This window comes from Heloderma suspectum, chromosome 3 (assembly GCF_057233095.1).
Source record: "Heloderma suspectum isolate Gila_16-S chromosome 3, 16-S_ref, whole genome shotgun sequence".
In the NCBI taxonomy this organism is placed as follows: Eukaryota; Metazoa; Chordata; class Lepidosauria; order Squamata; family Helodermatidae; genus Heloderma; species Heloderma suspectum.
The window spans coordinates 93,273,538-93,295,355 of record NC_139460.1 but is presented as its reverse complement, the minus strand read 5'-3'; the positions used below and the strand labels follow the sequence as shown (position 1 = coordinate 93,295,355).

The 21,818-nt window shown below is 38.2% G+C and overlaps 1 protein-coding gene across 4 annotated transcripts in view; it reads right to left on the bottom strand.

Annotated features, from left to right (window-relative positions):
* Positions 1-674: 674 nt before the first annotated feature.
* The window catches only part of TRAPPC10 (trafficking protein particle complex subunit 10), a 64,178-nt gene continuing 43,034 nt past the window's right edge, over positions 675-21,818 (bottom strand). For all 4 annotated transcript variants that reach the window (XM_084843866.1, XM_084843868.1, XM_084843867.1 and 1 more), the window contains 13 exons: positions 20,640-20,731; positions 19,725-19,865; positions 18,156-18,268; positions 16,298-16,812; positions 12,872-13,013; positions 11,780-11,938; positions 10,171-10,400; positions 9,503-9,603; positions 8,879-9,005; positions 6,273-6,443; positions 5,002-5,179; positions 4,689-4,883; positions 675-3,481 (listed from right to left, as the gene is read on the bottom strand). In XM_084843866.1, coding sequence (XP_084699992.1) covers positions 3,243-3,481; positions 4,689-4,883; positions 5,002-5,179; positions 6,273-6,443; positions 8,879-9,005; positions 9,503-9,603; positions 10,171-10,400; positions 11,780-11,938; positions 12,872-13,013; positions 16,298-16,812; positions 18,156-18,268; positions 19,725-19,865; positions 20,640-20,731 — 2,403 coding nt within the window. In that variant the 3' untranslated portion in view covers positions 675-3,242. The remainder of the gene's footprint in view (positions 3,482-4,688; positions 4,884-5,001; positions 5,180-6,272; positions 6,444-8,878; positions 9,006-9,502; positions 9,604-10,170; positions 10,401-11,779; positions 11,939-12,871; positions 13,014-16,297; positions 16,813-18,155; positions 18,269-19,724; positions 19,866-20,639; positions 20,732-21,818) is intronic.

Below are 21,818 nucleotides of genomic sequence, written 5' to 3'. Positions count from 1 at the left end.
AGACAGCCAAAATTGGCTGTCTAGCCACAAATGCAGGGCAGCTGAAGTGCGAAGGGGAAGATCCCCTCTGCGCTGCTCCTGCCCTGCATTGGATAAGCAGCTGCCTCCGAATTCAGGGGCGGCCGCCTATCACGGTAGGAATGTGCCCCAACATGATAGGGTAGCCTTATCCACTTTCATTGGCTGGCCCCCATGTCCACACTCCATTTTCATGGCTGGCCCCCACACTAAACAAAAGGTTCACAATGTGAACTAATTTAAAAGAGCTACCATAAGCCAGTCCCAAGATTTGTCCGCACTGGCTCCTTAGAACAGGGATCACTATAATGTCTGCTTGCCAAAACTGTGAAACTTATGTGTCAAATGAGTTTGGTATCTAATTTGAAAAGATACCAACAAGCATCATGACAGAATGTTTCTTGGTATCTCCCAAAAGGAGATAAAGCAAATCTAAGATTAAGTCTCGTGCACCACATTTAAGTTAATTCTCTAAAGGTAGTTTAGTACTCTTGCAGCTCAGTCTGATCTTGTGAAAGAAAGGAATAGGGGGACACAGCAGATGCTACTAATAGAAAAGCTGCCTGAAATAACTGACCACTAGCCCAGCTTACAGATTGAGGACCTCTAAATACCCAGAAATCTCAAATGAACGAACATAAACAAACACACTGAATGTCAGGAGAACTGTAAGAATTTGTTTAAAATATTCAAGATTTTTATTCACTTTATCCACTGCTCTTCTGTGTTTTTATAGACAGTTTATTCCCTAAGTTTCATGGCACCACTTTGAATCAGAAATAAAATTGGGTAATAGTGTTTCTGGATATCCTTTGCCTCCTATTTGCTTTCCTATATTTAATCCCTTGTGGACTGTAATAGGATCTTACAGAATTGCAGCTAGGAAATACCACAAGTGTCACATTAAGTTCAACAATTTCCATAGTAGGAGTTAATTTTTCCAGTCACAAACCTGTGAAATTCACAAAAATTGTACTCCTTTAACCCATCTGATAGTATTTACAAGCTTGAAATATATCTATAAATAGTATGCTTCATAATTTCAGGTACACATTGAATCATTTACATCTTTACCCAAAAACCAATCCCCTTTCCCTTCTATACACAAGTATCCTCTCAAGTAGTGATTAGATTACACATCTGTAGTATTTTAGTGATCATCATTTCAGCATAAACGTAAATGTTATGTTGCTCTAAAACCAAACCAGAAAAAACATATCCACAGTAACTGCTAATAAAACCCTATCTTGTTTTTGGAACTTTCACAAGAAATCCGGTTGTTCATGATGTTCAAAATGTATTTTTATGTTGAAACCTTTGTTCACAAGTGTTCAATGTAAACGGACCACCTCCAGTTTAAACCCATTTTATAGTTGTAGACTCACTAAAGAACAAGGTAAAGACAGGCAATTTTGTTGAAAAACGTTTGAGATTTTGCACTATTTTTTCCTAAATAAATTAAAACAAATTACCAACAAAGAGACAACAAACCTCAAGTGGTAATTCCATAAGCATAAGAAAAGGAGTTTTGAAATACCAGTTCAAGTTTCTAGTCGAGGAGGAAAAAAATTGAAACTTAAAATAAGTTCAGTTATTTTAAATTTCAAAATCAAGAACTATTGGAAGAAGTATTGGAAACATATAACTTGCTTCCTCTAAAAAAAAACTTCAATTGCTCTTAATACAGAGAAAAGTAATCCAGAATGAACAGAGATGCACAATGTTGGAACACGTACAACACGCAAGGACTAATACTTTGAAGGATTTGGATTTTGGTTTCCTAATGTCGCCTGTACCCAGGATATTAAAAACCTGTTAAAGGAATCTCATTATTCCTGCAAAGCTTGTTCGTGTGACAGAGGCTGCTAACTAAGAGGTTAAATACGTTGCAAGAAGAAAAAAACTGTGTAAGCTAATAACTTAGCAGGTAGGATTGTAGCAGTGAATTTTAGAGAAATGCTTATGTACAAAAATACAGTTTCTGAGAACTGGAAAAGGTTCTACACACTAGACTTATTTACAAGCTTTGACTTTTACACCAATAAAAACACATTTATTTTATCCTTGATTTCTGCAGCAAATTATACACAGACATATCAGTTAGGTTAGTTTAGTCTTTTTAAAATAACCATTTGTACAATAAATTTACAACTGAAAAATAATCAGTTGGTATGGTATAACTGCAGTTTGCTGGACCAGAAGTTCAACCAGGACCTTACATTTCCCCATAACAGACTGGAAAAGCAATCAAGTAAGGCTCTCTACAACCCTTGCCTTTACTTGGTGCTTCTCAGATTATTCTAGAATAAGGTGCAAATATATATATGGCTCTGCAGTCCATAATAACTTAACAGTAGTTGGGACAGGGGAAAGAAACAAACTTTGGTTTTAAAAATATCTCATGAAATATTGAATAAAAAGCTATATAGTCAGACTCAATATAGTAACTTCTAATCAGTTAAATATCAGTCGTGGGGAAAATATTTGTCCAGTGAGTGTTTACTCCTAACTTAACCACTTACGTGCCACTTCACTACTTGCATCAAGAGGATGCGTGCATGCTTGTGTTTTCCCCCAGTGAGTTTAAGTAATAGTTCTCTATAGGGTATGAATTCAAGAGTGCTAGTGGGCTAATAAATTTCATATATCCCAAGGCACAGAAGAAGTTAAGTCTCCAAGAAAATATATATACATATTATTTAAAATATTGTAAATAGCTGTGGGATTAAGAATCACTCACTCTATTATACAGAAATTTGGAAAGTTACCCTGGTCCAGGAAACCAGACAGTCGTGTGACTAAAAAGGCACACACTTCAGTCATTAACAGCCACACTGCAAGGCTTATATTGTATGTCGACCTGAAATGTTCCTTGAACAGAAACCTAATTACTCCCAAAGAAACAGCAGTTCAGGAAGCTGCTCGAATTAAAGAACCAACTGCAGTAAGCATCTTTTATTTCAACAGCAGGATCATAGAGAAAAAACTGAAAATGCATTTTACACAAACACCCTAAAGTAGCGATATAAACTAGCTGACACAAGCATCACTGTACATTTAAATTGATACAATTGTCAGATACTTCCAGGGCCAATAAGGGTCGAGTTGCCATAGGCCTTGTTAGCGTTAGAATGGTTCAATGAAGAACAATGAGGTTGGGATCCCTTAAAGTGCATTCATATTCAAGTCTCATGTGCATATCTATACACATCTACAGAGAATTGTCATGTGACATTGACCTCCAGAATATGATCATCCTTGCTGGGAATGACAAGGATTTGCATGCCAGAGCTGGAGTTGAAGACCTGCCCAGGGGAAAATGACTGCAGCCGGGGCATTGGCAAACCTTTGTGTTCTGCACTGGCTGCTGAATGTATGCTGCCCCTGCTCTTTATGCTGCTGTTGTCAGCTTGATCATCCATATTCTTGTCCACAGAGAGGTTATCGTTTTCAATCCAGCTATCTGTTTAAAAACAAAAATGCAAAGCTTTATTCTGTGTACATCTGCAGTGTTAAAATAATCAATTTATTCACTCTCAGTGCCAAGTGCAAAAGGCAGACCTCATTGCATCATGTATTATTTATAGAAGTACTTAGAGTGTACTAAAGTGTGCTCTGAAGAAAAGCCTAGGCCAGGCAAGCCTCCATCAGCTCCTGAAGAAACCAACAATGGCCTGAGCGCGCCCAACTGGGGCACCCACCTTCTCACAGTTAAGACCTGGGTGCCTCAAAGAGGAGGCAGAAAGCCCAGGTCAGGGAGCTCATGTTATCAGTTCCTGAACAGACCAAGGGCATGAGCAATTCTGCTGTTTTATTATTTTGTCTTTTGTCTCTTTTTTCTTAGTATATTGCCAAATGCCTTGGCAAAGGATAGTATATAAATGCAGTAAATAAAGGATTGGCAGTGAATGGGGAAACCCTAGTTATTAGGGCCTAGTACATCTGTGCATTTACTGGAACTCCCACATGTATAAGGAACTGTTAGGTCATCATTCAAGTATTTGCTAGTCCCAACCATATAAGCATTGGTAGCATCCAAGGACATGATTGTGTGCAATGCATCTGTCATCAGAATAAAGGGTTCTATTCCAGCCTTTAAATTATGGGAATTCAAGGAGCCAAGACATATTACTTCTGAAATTTTTATCACAAATGGCTATTTTGTTACTGGTTCCTGACATGACTTGAATGTAAGTGCTGTTAATCATAAGAACCCAAGGGGTATTATCCAACAGTGTCATTCTGCTAGTGCAAATGACGTAGTGTTAGCAGAAACCAAGTTCTGAACTATGCGCAAGGGGAGAACTCAACTAAATTTTCGTTTGTGCAAGCAGCTGCACAACCACTTGCAGGTCACAGGTTTACAAAGTGTTCTACTGACACAACAGAAAAAGGCAGCAGAGCTCCTCCAGTGCAACAATCACTTCTACTAACAGTACATTGGATTTAGGCCAAGATGTTTTTTCCCCCCTAATTTGATCAGTTTAAAGCTTCTACCACATACTGAGATGAGCATTTATATACACATCTAAATAACTTGCCGAATATGTCCATGAGTACTCAGGGATTTAATAGCTTAACGGTATAAAGAGGAACTACACACAGAAAGAAGATTCTGTGATTTTATGTTGAACGTTTCCCACATAACTTTTAAATGAATACATCCTTACCAGCGTCAAGCTGCATCGAGTGAGCAGAGTGATGAGGGAGGTATTTAAATAGTCTAACATCAGGAAAAGGGAGGTATCCAGCAAACAATGGCATTACTTCCATGTGTACTTTGTGAGTTGCTTGAACTGCAACTGGCATAGATATTACCCCTGAGCTCTTCCCACAGACTGCCCAGTTACTACTGTTGTCTACAACTGAAATAAAGAGAAAACTGTATTAAAAGTAAACAGTGACTGAAGCCCATTTTTCATGTACTTATTTGCACTTACAGCACCATAAACAGAACACCGTAAGTCCAATCACTACACCTACCTTCATACATAAGCTTTGTAGTACAGTATCCATCAGATTCTGTTAACGCTTCATCTTTATCCACATCCAGGAGGTCTGAAAGGCGGGTTATTGACACCTCCAATGAGCAGAGCGAGCCTGTTTTACAATATTCTGCCCCCATTGGGGGGGAAATCTCAGCTTTCACATTATATAATGTCTGTCAAAAGCACAATGATATTCATGGTCAATATATATATATGGAAGATGCATCTTTTCCACACAATGTAAACTGATCAGAAAAGAATCTAATTGATAATGTCTGTGAACTCAATGTATGATATACAACTAAGATAAGAACTAGAGAATAATAATGAGCATTTGTTGCGTAAGGGGAGCCAAAGGTAAATATCTTACAATCTTAGGAGATATTTTAGTGTATGTGTATTGTGTGTTTATGTTGGTGTTGTGTTTTGCCTCTCTTTTTTTAAGAAAAATAGAATCAAGCTGCAAAAACTAGAGGGGGAAATCCTGAAATTCAATGATGTGTTGTAAAAGTTCTTTTTTTTTAAGTTATGTATTCATTTATCTTGTTAAAACTGATAGCACCACACATTACACTCAACACACAATAGCTGCCTGGAACAACCCCACACGGCAAGTGTACCAGACTGTGACCTGGTTCAGATGACATGACAACCCACCATGGCTTAATTTACCCACAGAGGCTGTTGCATTGTGCTGGGCGCCTGTGGGCACCTAGTTTGCTGTGGCTTGTCGTGTCATGTGAACCCAGGCAGCAGGGGTTGTTTGAGGGTCAGACAGCCCTCACATAACTCATAGCTTGTTTTACAGTTATTTTATCTTGCATGACACAAGAGCCCCTGTGGGTAAATTAAGCCACAGTAGGTTGGCATGACATGCGAACAGGCCCTGTGGCTGTAACATCTAGAATGGCTTACATCTTAGGTCATTGTTATCACATAGGAGCCCTACAGTATCACTAACCACCATCAGAAAGTTCAGAAATGGCATAGAGATGCCTCATGATTATGACAATACATAGACAAGCCCCTCTAGAGGCTGAAGTTGTAGTGACAGTCACTTGCCAAACAGGATTGTTTCAATGGGCCTCAATGTGGCAAATGCACAGCACAAAACAGTCCTTATAGTGTGCCACTGTTGCAATTACAACCACACCTTCTCCTATGCAGATTTTTAATCTGCAGTTCTTGAATTTGTCTCCTTCCACTCTAGAGAACCTTGAATCTAATCCAGTTTAGCTATTCTATATCAAGGTACCAGTAACTTACAAAAAAGTTTTCCAACTGAAATTCATAAGTATACGGCTTCAGAGAAAGCGAGTGCTCTTCAGAGGGTGCTGAACAAAAGCTCATTGAAAACTGGCACTGCAAGGATGAGGAAAGTTCTTGTGTCCATTTCAGTTCCCAGACAAAAAACACTGCTTGCTTACTGTAGATATGCTGCAAGGGAGAGTTTTTAATCAGTACAATAACTATGAATAAAATTGTCAGTAGCCACTCTGGTTCCAGGTAGCAAAGGGTGAAATATAAACATTTTAAAATAGAATTGAATAAATTATGATAAACCAGGTAAAATAGAGGCTTTCTGGATATTTTAAATTGGTTTGTTTATACGCTTCAGGACATCAAATTACAAATTGATAGAAATATCTGCTTTATGATGTTACAGAAATCTAAACAAAAGCACCTCTTAAAATAACCCTGCCATATTGCATTTAGAATAAATTTTTACTCATCACATACAGTTTTTAAGAGCCATGTTACTTATTTAGAGCTCACTTTTTTGCTGTGATTGGTTTCCAAAGCAGCATACAATTAAAAATCCACACAGAAGTACAATAATTAGGGATATGTTGGTGTGTTTGACACTTTCCTCTGGCCCCTAGCAATTGGGTCATTCAAACTTCTCCCTCCAGAAGGACGGGGAAGGAACTGCAGATGGTTTCAGAGGCTGGCTGATTGCAAAAAAAAAAAAGTGGGGGAGGCAAGCCAAGGAAGAGCCTCCCATTATGAATGAAGGACATTTTTTACTGGCAGCATTTTGGGGATAAGACTAAAGGTAAATGCTGATTTATAGATTAAGAATACTTTGTTCTGCTCTTACAGAGACCAACTTTCATTAGCTGTGGGGAATAAATACGAAGGTGAAGTTTGCCACCTCACCATCTAAGTTTGTACCTGCAATTATTCTAGTTTTGATTGTTTCTGACATTAAAAAATGCTTTCAACTGAACTGTATGCAGCAAATCCTGCCTGGAAGCAAGATATGTCTGTACAATGGTGAAAGGATCCTATGAAAGGATCCTGGATCTTCAGTTTGTCTTTAATGATCTTTTCCCCCTTGTAACTGTGTATAATGGCAATTTGCTAAGATACAATGAACTCTTTGTTGTTGTTTTTCAATTTGTCTTTAATTAAAACCAACTTAAGGCACCTCACAGTTGGAGGGAAAATAAAACAACCCAGTTCGCATGACAAAGTTTGTTATCGTGAGTTAAACAATCCACACTTAACCCTTGATTAGTAGTTAAGTATGGGTTGTTTAGCCCTCAATTAACTCATGGTGGCTAGGTTCGCAGAACACACCACAACGCCCAATGGCCCTGGTCAGAGGTCACATATTTAAATGGCAGCCACATATGTCCGGCATGCACTGGGGCTAATCATGGGTTAATTAATCTACAATTTGCTGCCATGTCGTGAAAACCAGCCCAACTTGGCTGCATCAGAGAGAGGCAGTGAGACCCCCCTTCATCAGCTTTACTGGACGTAAGTGCCGTTTGGCTCCCCTCTCCTAGAACTGTCTCCTACAATAGCTTTCCACCATTTATTGTGGAGGATTTAGTGCCTGAATTTATCATTTCCCCTTCCCTTCTTCTTCTTCTTCTTCTTTTGTATTGCATCTTTTAGATTGTAAACCATTATTTTAAACTGTAATCCAACTTCAGCACATTGGTAAAAAGGTGATATATAAATGTAGTAAATAAAAAGTTAAGAGCAGCCATCCATCACTCCCCAAAGGCCCCTGATATCCCTTCCTTCCTGTTCTTACACAAGTCATCCCCTTGCATTAGTCTTTTTTTCTTTGTTTGAAGCAATGAGAATTGGGATTTAAATCCCAAAATTCAGAACTAAAAAAAAGAAATATTTTACAACTTGTACAGAAAAAGCAAATAACCATATGCAAAAGTGCACAAATTGCAAACATTAACAACAAATTTTGTGGTTTTGGTTGTATTTTTAAAGATTTAGGTGCAGAATTTTAGTCCCACAGTGATGGTGATGCTTTACCATGTATGCCATTACTACCAGGCTTCCTATTTACTACTTGAAGGATTTGGTGACTTGTGAAGAAGCTTTATAAAATCTTAGGTAGTAGATCTATCCAAAACAAAGTTTCAATTTAGGTAACTAGCAACAGATTTGCAACCATTAGGATTCAAATTAAACACTACCGAGAGCTGCCCTGCTTTCTAAAAATCCTTGGCAGGGATTTTTTCAGAACCCTATTCCAACTGCAGTCCCTCATATTGCCAAAATAGCATTTTCTCGAAATAGCAAAGTTTCTCAAGGGACTACAGGTAAAAGACGAAGTCAGAAATATCTCCATGCCTGTACGAAAGCACCTTAGACATGCACAAGGGGCTCTTGGGATTGTATCTCTTCTTTCCAAAAACTTTTCAGGCATCACAATAATAAAGAAGTTTTCAGAACAGGTTTTTGTCTCTGCTAGCTCTCTTATAAAAGCCATGCATGCACCTTCGTGCTGCAACTTTCTTCAGAAAGCAAGTTGTTATTTTCGAGAGTGTTGAGTTAGAGTTCACAGTTCTTATTCTACAAGCTTACAAGAAATAAATGAACTTGACATACTTTACCTGTTCAGCTTTGGAGTTTAGAGGTTCAAGACTTAAATCTGTGCAAATCCCAGAACTTTTGAGACTACTGTCAGATAACTCAAAACAGATTTCTGACATGTTCTGCACACAGATCTGTACATATTTCCTAAAAATAAAGAAAAAAACATTTTAATATTGCAAAGAGATAAGAATTTTGATAAGCATTTTATATTGACTATATATTTTTTGCAGCAAGAGGCTTTAACAAGACAGAAAATAGCAGGTCTCTAAGTATTTAAATTACTGTTTAGTCATGCTAATTTACATTTAAATTAAGCAATAATTATGCTCATAAAGTCTGAATTATGTTCTTAGGCTACGTTCTCATTTGAAAGGCAAAAGAAAAAAATACCCAACGATGTAAAATTGATAGTCCAACCTTATACAGAAGGTATCAGAACCAACTCCCATTGAATTAAATGGGGTTTCCTTACAGTATAGGATAGGTATAGGATCGCGGCATAAACTACAAAAGGGAGAACACCCAGGTTTGGGTGAAGCAATATTTTCAAAAACTCCTTGCCCATTCATATTGTACTAAACTGTAGCTATGATAAGCGATGCCATTATCATGGAATGGGAAAGAGACCTTGAGTAGGTTACCTTTTGCCTGCCGATAATAAGGAATGTTTTGCCTTAAAGGGTATACTGAATGTAAGTGCAATAATGGTGGAATAAATTGACCATGGACAATCAATGGTTACCTGTAGGAAAGACAGAATAAAATTATCTGGGGTATTACTAAAACTTTACCTTTCTAATTTCACATAGCTGCAATATTTCTCAAGTGGTGTATCTTTTTGGAGGCGGGGGAAGAAGAACACAGCAAATCAAATAAAAATCAGGGCCTTTTTGATACAGGATTATTGTTCTGCCACTCTACAGCTTCTGTACACCATGCATTGTGAAAAATGGTTAGAAATCCTTTCAAGACTTTTCTTTTCAGGAAGTGACATTTGTGTATTTCAACAACAACAAAAATGGTTTAAAGTGATGAATTATCCACAATAGTGCAGATAGTGCAGAAACTGTACTATTTCATAAACACTCTGCAGGACCAAAAAAGCTGTACAGTAGAGTCTTTAAAATATAATACACTTTTGCCAGAAAACTTGAGCTGCAGCATGAAACATGACATTCAACACTCAAAAGGTAACCAACATTTATAATAGAAAGTTAAATATTATTGACACTATATTTAGTTGACCATTTTAATATTCTTAAGCCAAAACAAGTCTTTAAAATTAAAAACCCTTATTCATGCTTACTACCTTTTGGTCAATTGTAGCCATGCAACTGTAAGATGTCTCCTTCTCTTTGCTCTTTCTCTGAAGCTCTTTATTAACTAGATTCTCATTTTCCATCATACATATTGGGGTTGATGGTAAGTACAAAACTTCGAGCTCAAAGGCAATCACATGATAAGCAGGAGCCATTGGTAAGCTGATACTTGTGATTTTCTCAGATGACTGGATCATTAGTGATGTTTCTGATGCCTTTTCTACAATAACATGAAATATAAATTAGGTTCCATAATTTAAAATCATCCTTTCATGTGGTATTCTCCAGGAGAAAGCTTTCAAAAGTTGCATTTCAGAAGGAAGTAGTATGAACATTCAACATTAAGATGAAGATGAGTGAATTAGATGGTTCAGACCTAATGCCAAACCATGGTTTCAAAAATCTGAACCAGTATTATCTGACAAATCAGGTTTGCAAGTGGCCACCAAAATTAGATCTGATGCTATGGGCTGACACTAGTTTTCAAGCTACAGTTAGTGCAAACCGGGTCTGGCATTTCATCTGAACAAACCATCCTGTTTTGTGACATTCTTCCATCCTTGGAGGCTGTTGTTTGAGATAGCATCTGGAGATTCTCAGGGAAGGTGAATAAAGGGGAAATCACAAGCTATGCCTTATATCTGGAGTACAAATCTGCCTTGAGATTCTTTGGCAGAAGGGCAGGATATAAATTAAAATAATAAATAAGAGAGCAACCCTATGGTCCTGGGAGAGCATTCCAAGTACCACAGAATTTTTTGGAGCCCCCCCACTGAGGCCGCAGACACTGCTCCGACCTTGGAATGGGGACTCTGGAACCTGACCCTTCCTGTGCGGCCTTGCAGCCACCACAGAAAGAATCGTGCTGGCTGTTCTCCGAGGTTGCAAAAGCAAGGACCTCAAAGAGGTTGAAAAGGGGGTGTTCCAGTGGGAAGGGACAAGAGGGGAAAGGTCAGGATATGAGGAATCCTATGGACTCTTCAGCGCGCGTGCACACACACACACACACACACACACACACACACACCATGCCTCCTCTGGACAGGCTCAGAGGCCTGTCTAGAGAAAAAAGGAACATGGAGAAGTGAAAATCACATCCATTGCTCCTCCCACACTGCTAGCAGTAGCCCAGCAGGGCATTGGCTACTTGGAAGCCTCCAAGATCAGAGGCTTTCATCAAACAAGGCTGCAACCCATAGGCTTACACCCTAAATCACTGTTCAGAGTTTAAAGTATGGTTATCACAAACCATGGCTTGGTGTTATGTCTGAATCAACCCACTTATAAAATGTGGCATCTTGTCCTTCCCTTCAAGGCAACCATAATTGCAATGTTTGGGCCACTGAATGGCATCATTATGTAAATACATCCATATCAATCTAATACCTTAGGTACTACATTGTACCACACTTCTGGATGATGTGGCCCACAATTGTCATCAGAAGCTTAAACAAGTTATAGTAAAGTAGATTTAAAATGTTATTGTAAAATAGGTTGCTATGCTTCTACATCTACAATTCTCTGTTGATCCGTATTTTTTATATCTTGGCTGCAGGAATCCCTCCTTCCCCAAAGTACTAGAATACCAAAACTGCATACCCTTGGTGTTTGAGTAAATAACGGCTTTGCTCTCTGGATGGTACAAGACTGGCATGGCATCAGCATTACTTAGCTGTAAGGCATCTCCATTCTTTATGGTGTAATGGCCAGTAGTCACTGTAAATTTTACCTTCTGAGGAATTCCAGCCAAAAGGCTGTCTGGAAAAAAAAATGAGGTGGTGGTGAAAAACACAGTTAATTCCGTTTCCCCAGAACAGCTACACTAAGTTGATAAAGCCAAGAAAGCACTTACAAATAGGCTTTTCTGAACAAACCCACAATCCCTTTCTGACCACGTTGGTCAACTTTTTAAAATATCAATGATATAACATCATTATGCCAAATTCACTTCAGTTACTCTAAGTAGGGAAACATCACTGTTGCTTATCATGTAATTGTATAAAAGGTTTTCAAATTCAGTGGATTTAACTGTGCAACCTCACAACCCACAAAATAGCTGCCCAACCCAGGCCACATTTCAAGATCCTCCCTCTTTGAGATGTTTTTACATAAATGAGAAGTCAAGTAGCTTCAAGTATTAAAACAGCTCAAACTCCCTAAAACTGAGGAAAGGGAGGAGAGTCAAGGCAAGCCACACATTCCACTACGTTTCATATTCTTGGATGTGCTCAGATATTGCAAATAGATATTGTAGGAAGCTATCTATGAAGAACTGTGGTCCCATTTATCTGGTAGTGCAGTCAATTGAAAGATCCCCTGGCCTCAGTAAAGTATAATATGCACATTTGTCTCCAAAGCATCAGGTACATAGGTGCCTAATTACTCAAGTAATTAGCAGAAGCTTTGCAAGATTATGAGCATGTCACATCCAACTAGCTGATTATATTTATTTAAAGATATATTTAAGCTACCATTCAGTGAAACTGTCAAGGCAGTGAACAAATACATTATGCTGAAAATGAATTTCAAAATATTAAGCATTTGTATATATATAGCTCTTATTGCAAGCTAAATTACACAGAATTTAGTCTTCCAAAGTTCACAAATCACCCAACATACCTAAAATTGGGCAATAACTAGTTTACATAGGAAGAGAAATAACTAAGTACAGCTTCTAATGAATTTACCTACCAGTACATGGTTCCACTTTTAGCTGTGGCTCCTGAGAGTAGACATCATACTGGACAATTGGGTAAATATGAGGAAGGGCAAACTGCATTTTGCCCACTGAAATGCATAACTGCCTGAGTGTATATGTTCCGGGTTCTTTGCCCTATGAGGAATTTTAAAAATATATATATCTTTGAGAAGGACTTCAAGATTTCTACAAGAAAGCGACTTAACAGAATGTATGCTAAAAAAAAAAAGCAAATTTCTTAACAATTATAACATATAATTACACAAAATAGGCTGCATCCTAATTTTAAAAGTTAATGATTATGAATCACGTCCATGTGGCTTACTGGTATGCTCCATATTTTTTATGTGAGTAGCCACCGTTGGGGTAGCTTCCAGTGTGCTTTTATTAAGTTAAGGTTCTGTCTTATTTTCTACCTAAAAGGTTGGGTATAAATTAATAATAATAATAATAATAGATAAGTGATACATATAGTGGAGAGCAACACAGAGACAGAGAAGGAGTGAAACATGGACTCCCACATTGTAAACACACATCCATGGAATTATCAAGCTGCAAAACAAAAGGGTGTATGAGAGTCAAAGTGGAAGCATGTAGCTTCAAGATATTTAATTATGTTCTTCTACTGGTGCCCACAACAACACTTATACAAAGAGGGAGATGTTGCTAATTTGCTTCAAAAATAGTGAAGTGCAGATAATTCAAGTTTTGTAGAAAGCAGTCTGTTCTGTGACACAAATTCATATATTTGTCCAAACAAGTGACTAACTCCTAAGCAACAATTGCTCTCAGCAATTTTGTTAATGTATACTCGTCTGTGGTATTTTGGGAACACCAGCCAACGTTTGTATTTATGCTTGGTGTGGAACAATCAGTGGAAGCACACTTAAATCATTTGCAGGAATGTTGTGGTAATATATTAGTGCAGAACACATTTATTTGCAATTCCTATATGCAGCCAGGAGGTTGCTAACCAGTAACTGAATGACAGTACTGTAAAATTACTGGTGCACCACTTGATGTACTATTGTGAAAAGCTGTACCTTCCTTTGGCACAACTCCAGCTTGCCAGCACTTCAGACAACAAGCACAGTGCATTCTGATCAACTTAAAGAGAAAAAACAGAATGCACAAGAGCTGCACTTTGTACTCAACAGTGCTTGTACAGAAAGGGCGTCTGGTGAATCACAGCCGTTGCCTGAGGAGAATAAGGGCTCCCTCTCAGGTGCTGAAGCAAAGTTTTTAGCCAATTGTACTTTAAGAATCATAAATGTTTTAAAATCACATGGTGTGAGCTCGCAGTGAAATTAAAGAAGAATAATGTTTAAATGTTTCAATCTAGGGGAGTCTGGTTTGTAGCATCTGCCCACTTTTAGTCCATCTCCAGCTCCTTCACCATTGTTGCCTACCACCCTTTGAACATGAAAAAGACACTGACTTCAGGACAACCAAATATGTTCTGCTACATGGGCTGGGGAAAGCATGTACAGCCCAGGCCATGTGCCATATATTACCTAACTCTGTTTTACATAAATCAGCTTATTTACAGCAACTGTCCATCAAGAACCGGCTAATCTAGTATTCCATCCTACTAAAAGCAACATACACACACCATTCAAGACATCTGGGGGGTGGGGATGGGGATTCTGCTATGTCACATGCTTATAAATTTCAAGTGGCCACTGATACAGCAATTAATCACATATAGGCAATTATCATTTGGAGGAGCACCATGTTAGACTACTGATTTCTTCTTAACCCATCATGTGCATTTTCATTGAGCATACAAAGCAATCAATAACACACCTAACAATTCTATTTCTTTAAATACAATTTCAGTTTAGCATTCAGTACCCCAAAGGATTCCAATTTGTATCAGTAATACAAATGCTCCAAAATGACTGCCACCACTTAAACGTTCAAACCTACTGGCCTGGCTCAGACAATCAATATCCTGGCTTATTAAGCTAAGATATGTACAAACCTTTTCCCCATGCACAGCAATCAAACCAGAAAGTTTCTAATTAATTACAGTTTCCTGTTCTGTCTGAACCATAAATCTAGCTTTGTAACAAGCAAGACTCTTAAGTCAACTTCAACCTGTGGTTTAAGATCCTGGCTTGTTCCAAAGCTGGTAATCATAGTTTCTCAGTTCAGAGAAAATAGAAACTATGGTTAATTAGAGACTTTCGGGTTTGATTGCTGTGCACTGTGAAGGGAGGAGCAAAGGGGCTTCGTGCGTGGAAAAAAGGCTCCTGCATATCTCAGCTTTAGTAGAGATACAATTATCCACATGTGGTCATTATTTCAAACTGTTGAACAATGTCATGATAGATGTGACATGAACCAAGTATATCATATTCAATCAGAAACAGCAAGTCAATGTTCTCTGTATATAAATTTCCTAAGGGCTGATTTAAACATTCATTCCAGAGATAAAAAAACCTACATGTGGTGGGGAGTGAGTCCAGACCTCACCTATCGATACACAAATGATGTCACACACGAGCCAAACATTTGCATTTACAAATATGTGTGATGTGCCCAAATAAACTACTACCCCTTTAGGTAGTGGAAGAAACACAGATATCAAGTGAACTGGGCACTCACATGAATGCACAAACGTTCAACTCACAGCTCACAAGCATCAACATAGTTATGTGGTGCTGAGAATACTCTTATACTGGCACCCAGGTCTGCTCCCACTATGCCTAGGAGCTAAATGCTGTGCCAGATGTCTGAAATAACTCTATGCCTATCTCACATCTGCACTAAATTGCATATCATCATATTTTTAAAGCCTTAGTCCTATAAGTTAGAGATGAGCTAATATCAGAAGCAAACATAACTGTTTGGTGAGCATTAGGAGCTATGAACACAGAAGTCACAAAAATATTCTCCAAAATTCGTGCTCTTACTCTGTATGCATCAACATGCAAAAACAAAGGAACTACACATTTTTAAAAAACTGGGGGGGGGGGGGTTGCACTTATACAAAGTTTTAAAGATGCAAACTACAGTATTTTTAATGACTCACCACCTTCAGCATCTTATATGACTTGTTCTAGGTACGTTTCATGAAAACCACAAAACTTTCTGTTAAGACATTTGCAATGAGCACAGCAGTTGGGAGAGAAATGGAATGTTAATTCTAGCCAATTAGCTAAATCTTTAACCATTAAGTGACAAGAACTGAAAATGTTTTTGAAATGATTTCATTAACAGTAATCCTAGATTCCTATAGATGCATGTCCTAGAACCCAGCCAAACATCATGGCACAGAAAGTTGTTTATTTTTTTCCAGCTGTGCCTAGCTTTGGCCTTGATCCAAGAGAGGCTGAAGAAGAAAGGAGCTGAGTTGCAAAGATGAGGCAAGGGAGCAATACTGGATTACAGCTGGCCTTCTGTAAAAAACATACCTGGGTTCTGAAAGTTATTTTATTGACCCCTGGTTCCAGTATTAAGTTGCTACATTTTAACACGTGGGCACCATCCTCCAGAGTCAGCCCCGTGGGTATTTCCAAAGAAGAGCTGCTCTCCTGCCTTCGCAACAGCATGTGCACATTTTTGCAGATGATGCCTGTTGTGTTCAAAGAATTATCCGATGGACTCCTTTCATACATCTCATACAACTCCAGCATTGGCAAACTACTTCTTGAGAGAGAAAGACCTACAACCTCATTTGGAAAGCTGATAATACCATTGGAAGTCTTGTGTTTCGTAAGCCATTCAGCTGTCTTCCGGTAGCTATTTTTTTCAATGCTGAAATGGACATTAATAGCAATCTGATCCACTGTCACTGGGATGGGCATCTGATTTGCCAATGTCAGTTCAATAGACAATGTTCCACCCACATGGACCACAGCATTAGGAGGATCAAAATGTAGATTCTTCATCTGTGCAAAGGAATGCATGGACAGGATAACTTTCTGACCTGGAAATAAACGATAAAAGAGTACTTATATTACACTTCACTGGCTATATCAGTTTTAACCAAAGCAACAGTCTCATTTGGTCATAAGGGAGAAAATAACCTGAGTTTGTCAATTTCAGTTTGCTATAAATATAATTTATAGCACACTATATCCCAAGTCCCAGAGGGCCGTATCGCATTTAACACTACTGTTAACACAAATTATGTTGCACTAGCATAAATTACATTGTGCTGGCAAATGCTACTGCCATTGCACTAGTCATCTACACCAGTGAAGCGTAATTTACATCAGCATTAGTGTCCAATTGGATACTGCCCAGAGCAAGTAACATTTCTGAGGTCCTTACAGCCTAGCAAAAGTCTCTGAGCTCACCTAAAGTGCCTTCAGCATATACTGAAAACTTGTTTCAACAAACTTTCCCAGAAAGGAAGTTTTGTTCCTGCCCTGTTATGCTATTTGTCTCTTTTAAGCTTTTTGTACAGTATTTTATTGTGTATTGTTGTATATCACCAAGACATTTTAAGGAAATGGAATGTAAATTTTTAGTAGTTCATAAATATTGCTAGTAAAATTAATTAATTAATTAAATGTAATGCTATTGCTTTGACTTAAGTAAAGATATGTGTGGACAGTCGGATGTAGGGTAAATGAGTTAAAACTAGGGCTACCCATATATTAAACTTATGTGCCAAAAGTCCAGATTCTGAAACCTGCATGTTATGAAAATTAAACTTGAATAGTTTCTCCTATTCTGCCTAACTTATTCTACCATCTGTACATTTTGCATAATTTATCCTGACTGACATTCCCCATGATTAGGACAAAGAGCTATGTAGGGCACTAAAGCCTTGACTTCAAACTACTGGAAAGCTTACTCAGTCACTCCTCCAGCTTCTGGGATTTCACCAGATATTGCTCATACACTTTCAATAACATATTCTCTACCATAAGGACTAGAAATTTGCTGCCCTTGAAAAAAATGGGAGCCAAAATTCTCAGGAAATTGAATTATGAAACCATGTTCTGCAAATATTATGTGCTCTCATGGAATTTCTCAGGTCATGGACCAGGATGTCCTCTCATATTTACTAATTTTCTGAAGTTGTTGATCAAGCAAGGCAGCAGAAAGAAAAAGGGCAGAATGCTATAAAACGATGCAACCAAATAAGTCAAACACTTGCAGAAAGTTATTTCTTCGAAAAGAAAAAGTTGAAATCTTGACAAAATGATGAAAGCAAGTCTTGCTTCAGAAGCCATTCAAAGCAATGAGGTCACTAGCTTCACTTCTTGAAGAACTAGTAGTCTGACTGAAATTTTACAATAAGCCTCTCTCACATCTTACCTTCTCCTTCTGCCGGCTGATTGGCAAAATCTAATATTTCTTGGCAGAAGTGTTTACGCTCTTCTTCTGTTAAGTTATTATCACCAGCAAGAAGACTGCTTGTTTGAAGATAGCTGGTACAGAGATAAGGAAGTGTGGAGAAAAGATTATAAAAAAAGAAACACCTTGATGCAAAGACAAAGCAAATCAATGCTTCCTTTTCTATTTATATTAATGCTTTTTTCCATAAATAGAAACATCTATGAAGGAGCAACTCAATAAGCCTTACGCCTCATACAACATTTTTAAATGATCTTGCATAGGAATGATACAGGGCAGAATCCAGCATGGCACTACCACTAATATAAATGATGCTGTGCTAGTTTAATCTATCTCTAGTGCAATGCCAATACTGCCTGCTGGTGCAAAAGGATTTTCAGGGGGACCCATCATGCCAGCAAGTGCTATTGGCATTGCATTTAACCACAGCTATGATTTTCAAAACATACACTGTTCTATTAATCTGACAGCTAGCCTAAACACTGCCTTAGTACAGAAAAATCACACCAACTCATAAAAAAACATGCAAGTGTCAGAACAGAGGCTTCCTTAAATATTCTACAGAACTAGGTAGTCAAAATATTTTGGATACTTGTAGCAATTAGAAACACTACAGGAGGTGTGACCTTACTTGTCAGCTTATTATCAATTCAGACTGGGTAGAAAGGCAGGCCTTTTAAAACAAGCACTAGATTGCAATCTGAAGAAAAGCATATTAGATATAATAAAAGAAGCTATTCAGTACTTCAGTACTTCCCAAAGGAATGTGCAGAATGATAGTTCCCAAAGAAAACACTCCAGTTAGACTAAAATAGAGACAACATATGATTTGATAGTGTATTGGACAAAAGGCAACATGTAAGATCCAAAATGGTTTGAGCATTATAAAAATGTATGTTTTAATTTGTTATAAGTTGTCTTAAGTCTTTTATTGAAAAAGGTGTCTAAGAAATAATACTAATACCCTGTAAACTGTCAGAAGATATTTTTACTAGTATAGTAAAATTCAAGAACTCATACTTACTAGGTATGATCGTATACCACAAAAGCCACAACAACCCCTATCATAACTACTATCATGGATGACATTATGTTGTTACATAAATGCCCAAACAAGTCCTTACATAAGGTGTTAATTTGTGCCAAAAAGTACAATATTCCATTACCTTATTTACCCCATGTGTGTGCGTGCGTGTACATATATACACAGCGTGCGCATATATATATGTACACACACGTGCGCACATGCATATATATGCGTAAAGAGGGGTGGGGAGCTGCCATAACCCCTTTGGTAGTCATGCACTAAGCTTGGTGGCTTTACCTGTTAACTTCCTTCAAAGTCAATAACATAATTTTTATCAAGAGTTCTCAGGTTATCTCACGACTTCATGCAATGCTTGGAAGTTAATACTGTGCACCTCTGCTATATCAAGTGCATTATAGATTCTACTGCCCACCTAATCTAGTAAGATAGGCCAAAATACATATGCACCAAATCTGCAACTTCCCCTTTCTTTTGAAGGATACTTTTCAATTTGCCCAAGGTGTTTCTGACATTCTGCTAGCTGCTTCCGTGTATGGGTAATAAGCAATGTCCATCCCTCCGCAAGGTAAGTTTTTAATGCTCCTTGAAGATAAACCTCAGCCTTTTGGGGACTCTTCTTCTTCCTTGGGAAGAAAGTCACAGAGAGAGAGAGAGAGGTAAAAAAAAGCATTTGTAAACTGCTTATATATGAAAACATTTCCTCCACACAGTGCCTCTAATACAAACATTAATAGGTAACTACTGACTATTATAATAGTCATTGTGCGAGCAGCAGAGAGCTGGAATACCTCTGAAAGCTTCTCAGCTCATTATAAGCTACATGATATTGGCCATTAATTTAACATACAGAAAGCCTCATTCCACATAAACTACATATAAACTTTCATAAGGCCTTGCTCTTATGCATTTATTAACTATATAGAATATTTCCCCCTTCTTCCTCTTAGATTCCATAGCCCGGCAAAAATGGGAATGGTTGTTGGGGATGTTATTATTAGGAGCAGTATCCAATGGGGCACAATCACTAACGTAAATAACTCTGTGCTAGCGTAAACTATACTAGCACAACACAAACTGTGTTAGCTGACATACTGATTTTTCAAGGAAATCGGCACACCAGCTAAAGGTATTGATGGTGTGCTAGAATAATTTACACTAGCATGAAGTAGTTTACGTTAACAGTTGTGCCCCACTGGATACTGCCACGATAGCTAGAAGTATTTGAGACAAATATGTTCGCTGATTTAGCATGAAGCAGCTAGCTGGTTAACTTAGTGATAATTTGCTTTCGTTAGCAAGTATTTTGCAGAACACATGCTTCTTAACAAGGAGATGCCCCATTCAAAATATTACAAACTGTGGTTTTTAAAACTGAACTATTAAAACAGTTTATTTACATATAGAATTCTGCCAGATCCTTTCCAACAAGCTTCGCTGAACGAATTCTTCCAATATTTTTATACATTTCAATGGTGGCATGGGAAAGATCCTATGGAATAAAGGAGAGGAGAGGAGAGGAAACAGAAGAAAGAAGAAAAGGGGGTTTAGGAAAAACAATATTATTACAACAGGTCTTTGCTTGAGAACCCTACCATGCACTCTGTGATTAATCATGATACATACAGAAGCATACACTCCACAGAATTTTTAGTTGGTATGAATGCAAAATCTCCAAGATTTCATTACATCTCAAGCATATGTTTTTTGCTTTAAGTTACAGTCAGGGCCAGAAATATTGGAACAAGGATAACTGTTTTGGCAGTTGGCCTCTGCACACCACCACATTGAAGTTGAAAGGAAACACACCCAGATGGGAGCGAAGTCAGGACTTTCAGCTATAATTCAAGGGTTGTGACAAAGGTGGGGCACTAACCATTCAGGAAGGACAGCCAGTGGCATACACACACACCCATCGTTGGTGGCTCATAAGTAATGGAACAAACCAACATCATTTCAAACTGAAGGATTGCCTTTAATACCTGGATGAAAATCCTTTGCAGTCAATGACTGCCTGAAGTCTGGAACCCATGGACATGACCCAATGCTGAGTTTCCTCCCTCAAGCTGCTTTCCCAGGCCTTTACTGCAGCTGCCTTCAGCTGCTGCTAGTTTGTGGGTCTTTCTGCCTTCGCTCTTGTCTTCAGTAAGTGAAAAGCATGCTCTATTGGGTTGAGATCAGCTGACTGACTTGGCCATTGAAGAACATCCCACTTCTTTGCCTTGAGGAACTCTTGGGTAGCTTTTGCTGTATGTTTTGGGTCATTATCCATCTGCAGTATGAAGCGGCGTCCTATCACTGGCAGCATTCGGCTGAATCTGAGCAGAAAGTATAGCCCTATACACTTCAGAATTCATCCTGCTGCTTTTATCAGTAGGCAGGTCATCAATAAACACCAGTGACCCGGTTCCATTGGCAGCCATACATGCCCATGCCATAACACTGCCTCCATCATGTTTGACAGATGATGTGGTATGCTTTGGATCATGAACTGTTCCTTTCCTTCTCCATACTTTTCTCTTCCCATCATTCTGGTACAAGTTAATCTTGTTTTCATCAGTCCGAAGAATCTTATTCCA